Genomic DNA, 13,994 nt, shown 5'->3' with positions numbered 1-13,994 from the left:
TATATTATCAGTGCCTCAACTGAATCACTTGTCTCCTGCCTATACTGAACTCTTATAAAAATGTCTACCTCTGTCCTTTCTTAATATCAGAATTGTAAGAACTGGAAGTATGTGTATCTTAGATGAATTTTATCTTACTATCAGACAAGGATGTTGCGCTTAAGGTCTTTCAATGTTGCAAGCCTCATGGGTAGCAAAAACTGAGACTACAGTTAAAAAGCATTTGTATGTACAACTTGCTTGTTTCCTCATGCAAGTATTCCTCACAGGCTCTCCTCCTGCCCACACTCTCCTTAAATGGTGGTGCTCCCAGCCTGCCACCACTAGCCTCCCTCTGTGCCCACTCTCTGGCTCTGGGCAGAGCTCAGCAGCTCCCAGGGCGTCATCCCCACCCTAGTACGCTGAGATCTCACAGGGAGCTCACCTCGTATTTGTACACCAGGCCCGTATTTGTAATTGTGCACTGGACACACCCCTAGGATAGCCAATGAGCTTACACTCAATCTATCACAAATTAAACTCTCGTCTCTCCCACCCTAAAGCCCTGGGTCCTCTTCCTAGCACCCCATCTTGATGAGAACACCATCACAGCCCCAACACCCAAGTTAATTAACCACGAGCAGTATCCTTGGTGCCTGTGTCTGCCTCGCCTCCCTCACTCCCCATCAGTGATTTTGTCAGTTCTATTTACATCTCTCAGAAAACCCATTTCTGCTACCACACGCTTAGCTCAGGCCATCACCTCCAACTTAGATTCTGGCACTCTCCTCACTGGCCTCCCTCTCCAGGCTCATTCTCTCCGCCACTGCCTAGGTGATCCTTTGTCAGGCAGGGGCCTGTCAAATCCAGACAGAAAGGAGAACCCAAGACTGCCAGGGCTCGGGGCAGGGGACAGAGAGTTGCTGCTTAATGGGGACAGTTTCAGAAGACAGAAAGTCTGAATGATTGCTGGTGAGGTTTGCACGACAGTGTGTATGTGCTTGCTGCCTCCGAACTATATACTTAAAAATGGTTAAGATGACAAATCTGATGTGCATTTTATCACAATTAAAATTAAAAAAAACAAAAACAAAAACTAAAAACAGGATGCTAATCGTACCACCTGCAGCTCAAAACCCCGCAGGATCCTGATTCCCCACCACCCACTAAAACACAAGTGCATGATCCAGCCCTTTGAGCTTCCTAAAACAGGTTGAGTTTTCACGTTTCTGTCCGTGCGCTCAAGTTGATAAGCTTCTGAGAAAGGACCTCCCAGAGTCAGAGGGCCTGGATGGGGTTGTTCTTACCATGGCACCTCAGTCCTGGGACAAGGACCCTGATGTCTACTAGAGGCGCAGAGATGAACAGTGACAATGACAGGTGCCCCTTAAATTTAACACAGCACAGAGAGAGAGAGGCAAGGTGGGGACGGGAGAGGACAAGAGGTAAGCAAAGCAAGCAACTTTTTTTTAAAAAGATTTTATTTATTTGACACAGAGAGAGAGAGAGCCCACAAGCAAGGGGAGGGGAAAGGGCACAGGGAGAGGGAGAAGCAGGCTGAGCAGGGAGCCCGATGCAGGACTCGATCCCAGGACCCTGACATCATGACCTGAGCCGAAGGCAGACACTCAACAGACTGAGCCACCCAGGCGCCCTAGCAAGCAACTCTCTTAAATAGGAAAGGAATGGCTGTTTCCTGACTGCTGTTCTGTTTCTGACACGGACGGTAGGACCTGGGCCTTTTGCTGTTGGAGCCTGAGAGTTAGACTCAGAAACATGCCTTCAAGAAGTGGGAAGAACAAACAAAGGAGGAAAGGAGGCAACTTCTTTAAAGGTTACAGGAGATGGTCCTGGGCTCAGCCGGCCAGAGAGCGGGCGCGCTTTGCGGCAGGCCCAAGAGAGGGCCTGGCCTGCGAGGCTCTTTGAGAGCTCAGGTTGAGCGGGGTGGTACAAGGGGCGCATTCTCCGTTCACCTGGTGAAAAGCCTGCCCAGAATCTGGACCAGAGCCGGGGAGGCATGTGATTGCCCCGATAGCACAGCACGTCCAACACAGAGGCTTCGTTTATTTTCTCTGCAGCACATTAAACAGAGTTAAACTCACAGAGGAAAGGCAGACCGTCCCTTTTTCCAGAAGACAGGTGTGGCAGTTTGCAATCCATTCCCACAGCCCTGCTGGAGAGGGGGCACTCCTGACCTGGTGAACTCCTCTTCCTCTTCAGGAGAGGACGGTAAATACGAAGGACTGTCTTGCTTACAGCCCGCTGAGAGGAGTTAATCCCTCAGTGTTTTGAGAATTTAGGTAGTAAGGCCCTTTGGTTAGTTATAAGCCCACCACCCCCTTCCTGAAGTCACCCTCCACAGACGGGGGGCGGGGGGGAGGCGCGGACAGCAGCTGGCGACGTGAAATGGGCACTGCTTGCACACGCACGTGCGTGTTCTCCATAAACAGGCCAACATTCAAATGACCAACAGGAGGGCAAATGGTTCCGAGTCAGGTGGGAGGGGGAGTTGGAGAAGGTGCAAGCGTGGGCGAGGACTGCTCGATGGGAACACTCTGGGCACCTTCTATGGGTAGGGCCTGATTTACTTCCAGGCTGTGTTATAGCTCCGTGGCTGACTAGCAACCTATGTGAGAGCTGTGTGTTTAGGAACTGTTTCCACTCAAGACTGTAATCCCAACTACATCAAAAGCTAATGATGTAATGTATGGTGATTAACATAATAACAAAAAATAAAAAATGAAAAAAGACTGTAATCCCAGAGCAGATGTGCATCCTCCCCAGGCAGCGTCATCTACAGGGCACCCATTAGAATGGCACCAAGAGCATCCGATGGGCTAAAGCAGCTCCATCAGCTCCGTGGCACCAGCATGTCCCCAAGTGAAAAAAGGTTGTAAAGTGCGGCTGAAACGATCAGTAGAAAACAGCTGCTTTGATTGACTGCTAACAGATATAAGTACCAAGAGAGAATGCAACCAAACTCAACCTTCAGACAATCACCAGCCACCAAATGGCCATCCCTGAGCCCCCCTACACATCCACAGGGAGATGAGGCAGACAAGCAAAGGCAACACAAAAAACATGAGAGGAAGACTGTCGGGGATACAGAGAAGGGCCACATTAACACCCCTCTTCAGGAGCCTTTCACTCTCCTGGCTCTGGGCTAGGAAGCCCACTCGACTACCTGAACACTGAGAGAACACGCTCACCCACCTGTGCTGAGCTGACCTGAAGCACCTCACCCCCCCTATGGGAAAAGGTGCCCAAGAGACACTATGTGATGTGGAAACTCCTTGGCTGCCGGTTCTCCCGCGGAGGGGTGGAGGCCACAGTCTTTCGCAATTGCTGACTATCCACTTTTGCCCCAGCCTTTCAGAGGCATGAATGGGCTTCCTCTTCCTTTATCCTATTTCCTGTCTGGCCAGAGTCGCGGGTGACTGGAGCACAAAGCTGAGGCGGTGGCATGTGGGCTGACGCGCCGGGCTTCTCCTGCCTGGCCTGCAGGGCTGAAGGGAAACTGGAGCTCCTCAAAGCCGGTAAATGGTTCTGGATTACTTAGGGACTGTCCATCCAGCTTAGGTTGAATCATTCAGACGCCTTTTTCCCCACTCTCCTTGAGCTCAATGGAATGATTAAACAGTGCGCAGCACCAGCACAAAAGAAAGAATAAAATTCCAAAGACGGTCAACTTGGGTGATTTCATCTGCTTTAGTTAATGTTGGCTTTGGTATAAAATAATCTACAGAAGTAATAAGACATTGATTTTTGAAATAAGGTCTGAGCTTACTTTGGCTATGCTGTTTGCCTTTGATTAAAGAAGTAAAAGCGAACAATCCTGGAATGGTAGGAGAAATGTCATTATTCAACAGTCACTGGCTGAACTACTAGTACTTGTTAGGTGTGACAAGAAGGTGAATAAGGTGTAGTCTCATCCATCAGGTAGTTTAAAATTAAGAGATATGGGTAGAAGTCTCGTTAAAGGACTTAGGAGGTGTTTTCTAAACAATTTGACTTCGTTGTTCTTTTTTTTTATTTTACCTGACTTAGAAGTGAAATCTCTGGTTAGAAACTGGAAGTTTTCAAGCAAGAGGTTTACACCTTTCACCGAAGCAACTAACAATCTAATAAGTGGTTTACAGTTTCTAAGAGTCCTTTTTACAGACATGTAAAGGTCATAGAAGCAAAGACAGGGCATGTTTCATGGAACTTGGTATTTGGATGCTTCAGTTAAGGTCCCAAATAAAGGACATTTCCTATATTTGAGTGGTAGCTAGACATGACCGGTTTTCTTCCATGTTCTGTGGGTCTAAGTCTCTGTATATTATGAACAGTCTCCACTTTCCATTGTACTTCAGTAGGAGGACATCCGGACATCAACAACCATAGTCATGTGAATGGTGATCCAAGCAGTCCCTCTTCTCAGCACATAGAATCCAGCAGGCATCTATGATTCCCCTTTGGCCTCAGTTACCCCCCACTCTAAACTACTCTTGCTCAAAAAGAGGACTTTCCCTGCTCTCAGTCTAGGACCCTCAGCCTCACCAAGGCTCTGGTCGCCTATACTTGGAATACTGCCACAATTCTGTGAAGTAGCTGTTCCCCTCCCTCAGCCATCTTCAATATAGAAAGAACCTTCCAGTTACCCTCCAAAAGCAGCATTTCCACCACATCACAAGGCTGCTCTGTGCCTAAGCCAGTCCCAGCTCTTCAGAGCAACTCTCATGATTCTGTATAACCCAACTGTTCCCAAGCCTTCCAGCTTCTTCCTCCTGCTCCCCAAGTATGTGAGGTATGTGTGCCCTTCCAGTCAGGCTGGTCTCCTCGCGATTCTGCATGCCCCATGCTTGCTTTTGGCCAAGGGTCTTTGTTTACACTCTTTCCCATTCTCTCCTCCCTTGTCAGCCCAATCAGATCCTGCCCAGCTTGGCCCTAGCCTCTTCTCAGCCTTCACCTCTGATGGCCTGCTGGTGCTGGGGGTGTGGCCACTGTCATCTACTCTCCTATTTATTATGGTTTGAGCTAAGTTAGCTTTTCTGTCCTAACAGGCTGTCCCGGTTCTCTGAGGTCACAATGAACTCAGTCGATACTCAAACCCCCACCAAGTGATCCCTGGATCTCCTCTCTGATTCCTCTTTCCTCACATTACCACATTCATCTCAAAAAGATTTACTGAGTGCTTGCACGTCAGTTTGAAACTCACTGTCCAATATACCTCATCATGCACCCCCCAGTGAATAAGTCTGCCCAGGTAATTACAACAGATGGGTGCAAGGGAACAAGAAAAAGGGTGGGGGTTTAAAGTCAACCCACTGAACCAGAATCTCAGGAGCAGGATCCAGAATCTGCACTTGAGGAAAACTGATCCTACTCTGAATTGTGTTGAGTCAACTGCACAGCACAGTGACATGGCTACAAAATCTTACTCAATGTATACATTTATTAAATGTAGCTTTTTCCCTGACAGTGGAATTATGTGTTTAGTAGTCTCTGTCTTCAGGTGGACAGTGAGTTACATAAGGGTGAAAGTGTATTAGTATTGCTCATTCTATCCCATTATGCATTAGGTACGCAGGTACAATTCAAGGCATTTTTGGATTAGATTCTTTTTAAAACTGCCTGTATTGCACAACTTTCTACATATACTAAAAAAATATTAAACTATACAATTTTAATTGTGTGGCATATGAATTATACCTCAATAAAGCAGTTAAAATATACTAGCAGATTAGTCAAAATGTATTGCTCCTGAAAACCAGAATGAGATACAACAGTTCTTGAGGTTTAATGCACTCACGGGATGGGCCACAATGCACTGCTTCGCATGCACCAGACCAGCAAACAAGTTGGAAGGCAGGAGGCAAGACGTGGAGCTGCTCAAGACAACCTTATCATCGATGATTTGATCTAACTGAGCAAAAATCTTCTTCTTCAGCTCCAGGTTTTCTGGAACACATTCCTGGAAAGGACATATTCAAATTACTATTCATGATACTGCACTCAGGCCCCAAGCAAAGCATATGTCACGTTTGATTCATTCCCCAAATGACCCAATCAGAAAACTACTAGCAAAATTTAAGAACGAAACAAAAAGCTGCTGAAAAATGCAGCCAAATCTCCATAACTCTGGAAAATGGGTGACACGCGTATGGGAGCTGTATTTTCTAGTTTTGCATGGGTCTGAAAATTCCCATAATAACGCAGTCTGCCAAGTCTATGGGGCGGACACGACAGCGCCTTTGGCAAAATGCTACAAGCGGTAACAGTAGTCATCACCACTTATTTCTCCTATCTGTCCTGACCATCAGATCAACTCATCTTCAAGGAAAAATCTTATCTTCACGAAATGAACAAACATGTTACATCCATAATTCCCAAAAGGCTCCTTGAACATCCATTTCTAAGGGGAAATCCTTTTGCAAAGGACCTTTGTTTCCAAAAATCTAAAATTACTTAATAGGGGCATGGGAGGAGGACAGAAGAGCAAATTTGGATTACGTGCTGCAGATAACACCACTCTGAAATTCTAATCATGCACAGAGCTGGGGCAGAGGGAGATGACATTCTCCAACACCCAAGTGCGGACCCACAGGTGAGGCCTGTTCCTGGGAATGTGATACCCACAGTGGATACCGCCCTGCTGCAGATGGAAGCAGAACGGGAGAAGGATACTCAAGCTGCTCCAGCACTAGAAATACTAGAGGCGTCCTTACTCTCCTGCCACCAACTCCCCTGGGAAACCACACAGCGGTCATTCCTACCCATGATGGGTCGCAGCTTACTTGCAGACAAGAGGCCTGAAAGGGGAGGTATCATGAACTCCCAAGGTTCCCTGGTGAATTTATAAGATAATGGTTTCAGTATGGTCCAGTAATCATCAGCATCAGAATCAACTGGGTGCTTGTTAAAAATGCAAATTCTCAGGCTCTCATCCCAGACCTCCTGAATCAGTCTCTGGGGGTGGGGTCCAGATATCTGCATTTTTATCAAACATTCTAATGATTTTTGTTCCTACTGAAGTTTGAGACCCACTAGTCTGAGGTGTGGATCCAAAGTATGGGTCATCTATACTCTCAGTATGGCATGCTACCAAATATATCCTCGAGAATCTCCCCACTGTGATGTCAGAGGTCTGTCCTACTCTCCCCCCCCAGCTATTCAGGGACCAACCAAGGACATCCTGATTATATTAGCATTGTGGTAGCAGAAATGGTATAAACACCAGCAGATAACTAAAAGTGTGTAAAGGTGAACATGCAATGCTAAAGGACCACTAGTAATTATATGAGAATCACCCCTCAAAAATAAAAAAAATGTTCGAGTTTGATTTAATAATACCTAATCGTTAATAATGAAATCTAGTATACTGAAATCAGCTGTGTAAATATTATGACAAATTCCATTTTTATATCATCTACAAGATTTAAAAAGTTTTACTCTGAGGGTAAGGAGCCAATATTGTATTTGTTTATGCTTTTTTAAAAATATAATCAAACCATGTGAAATTTTATTAAGAACAAAAGGTCATATAAGCGCCACATCTCAAAGACAGAAAAAAAAAATGGAGTCATTTAAGAACTGTAAAGGCCATTGTATTAAATCCCCTTATCTAAAGGGGAAAAAAAGCTACAGTAGCTGGCTGGTTGTACTGAGTAATTCCTGGATCAGTTAAGTCAGCAAGTTGGGTTAAGTTTAAATGGAGCCTTGTAGTAAAGCCAGAGACTAAGAATGATGCAGATACTGTTTAAGCTAATAAAAGAGTCCTCATGAATAGCCTTATTGTGAACCTGTCATGCAGATTCCCCCCTGAAATTCTATGCCTTTCTTCAGATCGTCTGATTATCAAAGAGGTAAGAAAACTTGAACCAGAGGAAACCCAAACCTGCTACAATTATGTAAGGGTTTTTTAATGGCACATTGCTTGACATTTTGTTGTTGTTGTTGTTGATAGTAACAACTGTGCTCAATTTGGTGGGCCAGGGTTATAATGCCTCTGTCCATGTTAAGCCTTGAGTTCATTTCCTTGCTATTCTTAGGGAGCCAATGCTCCTTGTCTGAGAAAAGGAGTATGAAACGCTATTAATCAGGACCTTCAGCACTTGCGGTTGATTGCAAAGCTAAGAGAGGCTGGGAGGAAGGGCAGAAAAAGGTACCAAACAATGAGACAGCTGAGGACCTAAATGCAAAGCAGCCTCACTCTCTCTAAACTATAGCAATGTGACCAGCTGAGAATCCAGATGGTGCCTTCTCAATGCAACAGTGTTTTTGGGGGGTCCTTTCTAGAGAAAATGTGAAGTGTTAGCTAACGTTCTATCACTACTGAAGGTAATGAGCTTGACTTGGCTTAATTAAACTCTGACAGCATTTTGAAAGCAATGATGATTATCTGTGCTCTATTTGTTTTGAAGTGGGAGGGAGACACAGCACATAATAAAATTCTCACACACAACCACTATAGTCAGTATGCTCAGATTTCAACAAACAAAACTCTGGGGACAAGTAAAGCACGATGTAAATTCCCAAGTACCACAACCCTACCTGGTACATCAGAAGGAGTTCACTCATCTCAGGCAGTATCACATAGTGAAAAGTCAAGGTTAAGTTTAAACACTCCTTTTTCCCTTGTCTTCTTGAAAGGAAGAAACTGAATGATTGCATTATAGGTATAACTTTTAATTCTAACTGATATTTTAAAAGGTAAATTATTTATAAACTTTGGTGTTTTGTTATTAGTCAAAATTACCTGTGACAGCATTTAACTCATTAGGAATGTTCTAGAAAAGCAGGATGGCCATGGCAAGTCAGTGTACTGGATAATTCCTAGACAAAAGGAGTAAGAACTCGCTTCTGAAGTTTACTCACTTGATGTGCAACAATACACATTTTTCAAAACAAATATTTTCATGGGGAAAATGAAATTTCATTGATTTCTTTTAAAAAATCAATTCAGGCATTTTAGATAGGTGTCCCGTTGCTAGAAAATCTATTTGTTAATGCAAAACATCTGGAAGCAATCTTCAATGTGCTTTCCAGAAAGAAAGTTAAACTAAATTAAAAGACCTCAGTACTTAAAAGTATTTTACATGCAAGGAAGTTCTATCAGCCAACAGACATGGGGAAAGACATGGCAAGAAAAGGTGAGCTTAAACCCCACCGCAATCATGGCAGAAGGAAATTCATTCTCAAACTGAAAATGGAAGTGACCCGCATTACAAAGTCTGTTAGCGCTAATTATATCTATTCAAGTTTTCATTATCACAGGCAATAAACTGTACTATGCCCTAACCAGAGGCTCAGTTTTTTTCCTTAACATCAAAATAAAAAGTTTTTAAAAGCATATTACAAATCCTAAACAGAGTTTACAATAATTTAGAACAAATTATACCCAACCTAGAGAGACCTTTCCAAAGTAAAACTCAGTGTAGACCTTCGGAAAGTAACTTCCTGCGGATTAGGTGTTCCGGTTACCAGGATTATTGTTGTCTGCGTTAAATAGCAGTCCTTTCTATGGGTGACCGCAGGGAATGGAGAAGAGGCAGAAGGGGCACCTGCATCAACTTATGTCCTGAGGAGGAGTCTATTCCCACCTTTCCAATGCTATTTCTGGTACCTTTTATGAAATCATTTATTTAGAATTAAAGAAAATAAAATTAAAAATATTTCATTTAAGCCTGCAAATAGCATATAGTTTTACTGCATTTCTAAATATTTCTCAATGAGGAAGACTCGGGATTTTTAATACAAAATTTTTACTTAACAAAGTGCTGGGAATAGCATAAAACACAAAACTGGAGAAGAGTTAAGGCATAAGGAATTATTTTTTTTTTAGATTTTATTTGAGAGAGCAATTGAGCAAGCACAAGCTGGGGGAGGAGCAGGAAGAGGGATAAGCTGACTCCCTGCTGAGCACAGAGCCCAAGGCCAGGCCCCCAAGATCACAACCTGAGCTGAAATCAGATGCCTAAACGACTGAGCCATCCAGACGCCCCAAGGAATGAATTTTTAAGGAGAAAAATTAAAAATAAATAAATAAATTGATGTGAAGGATATCACATCAATCACTGACACCATTTATTACCAGTGAGGACTATTCCAGGTGACAAATCTGAGAAGACTACATAAATTTTTTTTACATTACTTTGTTTGTGCCTCCATATCAAACACATGTATAATGCATTTCCATCATCAGGGAATCTCTTTATAATGCAGTAACTGTCAAAGCAGCAAAGAACAGGGAGAGGGTCTATTGTGAGATGTAGAAAGAAAAAAACCACAGAAATTAAAATATGATGCTTTTGTTAATAATAATTGGACTAGATATTTTTGCCTACTTTGTTATTGCAACGAGTGAAACAATAAATTGCATTCAACATATTTTGTTGGATGACAACCACTGTTCTACGAAAATGTTCTCATTTTTTAAAACAAGTGTTGTAGTATCATAAAACTAGTTTCACTTGCAACCATGTATATGTTTGACTATAAAATAATTTTATAGTACTTTCTACAGGAATAGTATTATCAAGGCAATAGCTTTTTTTTTAAAGATTTTATTTATATATTTGACAGAGAGAATGAGAGAGAGCACATGAAATGGGGGGAGTCAGAGGGAGAAGCTGCGGGACTCGATCCAGGGACTCTAGGATCATGACCTGAGCCGAAGGCAGTCACTTAACCAACTGAGCCACCCAGGCGCCCAAGGAAATAGATATCTGTATCTTGACTCCATCTGTCCAAAGGAGAAGCCAAAAAGTCAAAATTTATAGGTACAACTAAAACGGTTCTTACTTATTCTTCAAATTTCTTTAATAAAAAAAGTCTAAAATATCAAAAGGTCAGTCATCCAATTTAAGAAGTCAGAAATAGAAAATAATAAATCCAAAGAAAAATAAAAAGACTAGAATAAAGATGGCAGAAACCAATCAAATAGAACTAGAGTTTCTCAAAACTCAGTCCCAGCCTCTCTCTTCTCTTCTCACCTAAATTCTTTCCCTAGGGAATCCCAACCAAGCCCACAGCTTAACTCACCAATCTAAAGACTCAACTCACACTTTTATTTCTCCTTCTCAAATTATCTTCACATGGATACTTCACAGGCACCTCAAATTTATCTAATCTGATCCCCTCTTCTAGTGCTAGCTGGCATACAAATTTTCCAGTATAGAAAGAAAAACCTTAAATATTCTATTAACCTCATGATCCACAGGGAAGTAACATCACAATTCCAGTCCCCTGCCTACAAAATCACTAGGTTTACCCTACCGACTCTTGATATTTTGTAAAATGTTTCTGTTTTGTTTTGTTTTGTTTGTAAAATATTTCTAAAGCATCAAATTTATGTGATAAAAATATAATCAGCAATGTTAATATTTAGTAGTCTAATACTAAGTAACAATATTTTAATGACTACCTACCACATACTTAAAGATGTCATAAAGCCATTCTCCACCCAATATAATCATATGACCAAATCCAGAGTGTACTAAGGTACAAATAAACATGATGCAAACTCCAAAACTGGGGGAGGAAGGAAATTTTGTTTCAATATTCTAAAAGTTTACATCTCACATGCAAGAGAAAATAAACACACTAAGAGAACACTGCCCATCTTTTGAGTTGACATTTAGAAAATGTCTATATTTAAACAAACATCAATACTATAGAAACAGAATTCAAAGATGAAAGTTCCATGAGAGCAAGAATCTTTATTTTTACTTTATTGCTGTATTCCCAGCTCCAAGAATAATGCCTGGCAAAAAGAAGGTATTCAGTGAACATTTGCTGAATCAATGAATTAATTAATTAATGAAAAATTCTGTGATGTAGTCAGTTTCACAAATGCCCCACAAGCTCACTGAATACATTTACTCTTTTCGATCATTATATTATTTTAGAGAAAATGTCTAAAGAGGGCTGAAAGAATAAACACAAGACACCTCCCTGCTTTCTGGCAGCCCATGGGGCAATCCTACCCATTCCTGGACCTACACATTCAAAACAGACTCCCATCTACCATGTACTAAAGGTCTGTTCTCTTTTACTAAGGATTTGTTCTAACTTAGGAAGATACTCCAATGAAGTCCAGGCATTTGTGTCTCTCCTTCTTCCCCAAATTCTGCAAGAGCATGAAGCCCTGAAGGTGAACTGATCTGTCTCCTTTCCGGATATATGTGACGGATGGACTCAGCTACTGCAATCTGCTCCATGCTGCATCAGCAGGACAGGGCTACTACTGCTAACTTGCCTCTCCCATTATTCAGCTACTAGTCATGTTGCTAATCCCATAGGTAGTAGTACTCCATGCTAAAAACAACCTCCAGTATTGTTTAACAGAAAAAATTCTGTCACCTATATCTAATGCAATGACTCCCATTTAATTTACAGTATAAACCATAACATTATGCCACATCCTACAAAAGTTTCTCTTGGTGTATGTATTTGTGTACTAGTCTAGAAGTATTTTGGAATCTTGAAGAAAGCTAATACATGAAGTAGATCCACTGAGGGGACCTGGGAAGATGGAAGTCTGAAATTGGCTGACAAGTTACTAACTATTAGCATTAACATCTGAATTTATTTTTTTAAGATTTTATTTATTTATTTGAGAGAGAGAGAATGAGAGGTAGAGAGCATGAGAGGGAAGAGGGTCAGAGGGTGAAGCGGGCTCCCTGCTCAGCAGGGAGCCTGATGTGGGACTCAATCCCAGGACTCCGGGATCATGACCTGAGCCGAAGGCAGTTGCTTAACCATCTGAGCCACCCAGGCGCCCCAACATCTGAATTTAAATATACTTCTGATGAGGAACTAGTCTATGCAAGGAAATTTCCCATTCAACAGAACAAGAAGGTGTAGTCCCTGCTTGTCAAGAAGCACATGTTTTAAGAAGCACATAAAAAAACCAGACATCCATGCAAGTAGCTATAATAGAGCAGACAATAGGTAATGTAACAAAAGCAAGCAAAATGACAATAGGGCACCAAGCCAGAAAGCCACACTTACCCCGGTTAGACTTGAGGATTACAGACACTATACAGTCTGGTCAAAGTAGGAATACTAACATAGTATCACAAACTGTTCTAAAGTGGAATTACTGGGGGAAGGAAAACACATATTGATAACAACAGAAGGAACATAAACATGTTTCTGTTTGGTCTCCAAAAGGTCTTACTTACCAACTATACCCTAGGGCCAACCACAGGGCACAGAAGGAGCTATAACCATAAATTTACTTGTAGAAAGCATTCCACTTTTGATAATGGTATACTAGGTTGTTTTGGGCAATCCTCCTGTTGAGAACAACTAAAATAGCTGAAAACATAAAAAATAATCTGTCTGAAACAATGAAGAACTGAAGGGCCAAGATTCGGGTAGTAGGGAAAATTGAAGATATAGGCCTTACATATGGCTCCTCTTTAATCCTCAAAACAACTGCTTATTTCAAAAGCAGAGACAAAATGGCTGAAATGATATGCAAGACTTTTGGCAGACTCAAGAGTGCTGAAGGAAAACTGGAGCTCAGGGCCCGGGACCTGCTCTAGGCTTCCAGTTGGGACCCTCAAGGGCTATACCCTGGAGTAACAGTGACCAGTCTTCAGAAGCCTCAACTTATCTCAACTCATGATTAAATTAAAGAGATAAGCTCCTAGCCTAGCTTCTTTGGAGAACTAAAGCATAACCAGAGGCTTGGTTTTTCACAAGCAATGTCTCACACTTAAACAAAGAAACAAAACAGATAGCAGAGAAGACTTGACTGAAAACCAAGAGAGAAAAAAGACTTTAGAAAGATACCCATAGGACATCCAGAGAATGGTGTTACCAGACATGAAGTTTGAAATAAGTTATTAATATGTTTAAGGAACTAAAAGATACTGAAAAATTTTAGCATATAACTAGTAACTATAAAAAGAATCAAGTAGAAACTTAACTGAAAAATACAATGAAGATTTTTAAAAGATGGATTTAGCTGAAGAAATAATAATTTGGAAGAAATATCAGGATAAAATATCCAGACTGAAGCA

General features: G+C 41.9%; 1 protein-coding gene across 2 annotated transcripts in view; it reads right to left on the bottom strand.

Annotated features, from left to right (window-relative positions):
- CRYL1 (crystallin lambda 1) overlaps positions 1-13,994 on the bottom strand; it is a 149,329-nt gene that overhangs the window by 26,393 nt on the left and 108,942 nt on the right. For both annotated transcript variants that reach the window (XR_012378841.1, XM_025875210.2), the window contains exon 4: positions 5,774-5,935. Coding sequence is in view for 1 of the 2 variants with exons in the window: in XM_025875210.2 (XP_025730995.1) it covers positions 5,774-5,935 (162 nt within the window). In the remaining variant the exon portion in view is untranslated. The remainder of the gene's footprint in view (positions 1-5,773; positions 5,936-13,994) is intronic.

The sequence above is a fragment of the Callorhinus ursinus genome, unplaced genomic scaffold (genome assembly GCF_003265705.2).
Source record: "Callorhinus ursinus isolate GAN/ISIS: 27379988/994484 unplaced genomic scaffold, GSC_fseal_2.0 scaffold7, whole genome shotgun sequence".
NCBI lineage: Eukaryota > Metazoa > Chordata > Mammalia > Carnivora > Otariidae > Callorhinus > Callorhinus ursinus.
Note: the sequence above shows the minus strand (reverse complement) of the source record. Positions and strands in the feature narration are given on the sequence as shown.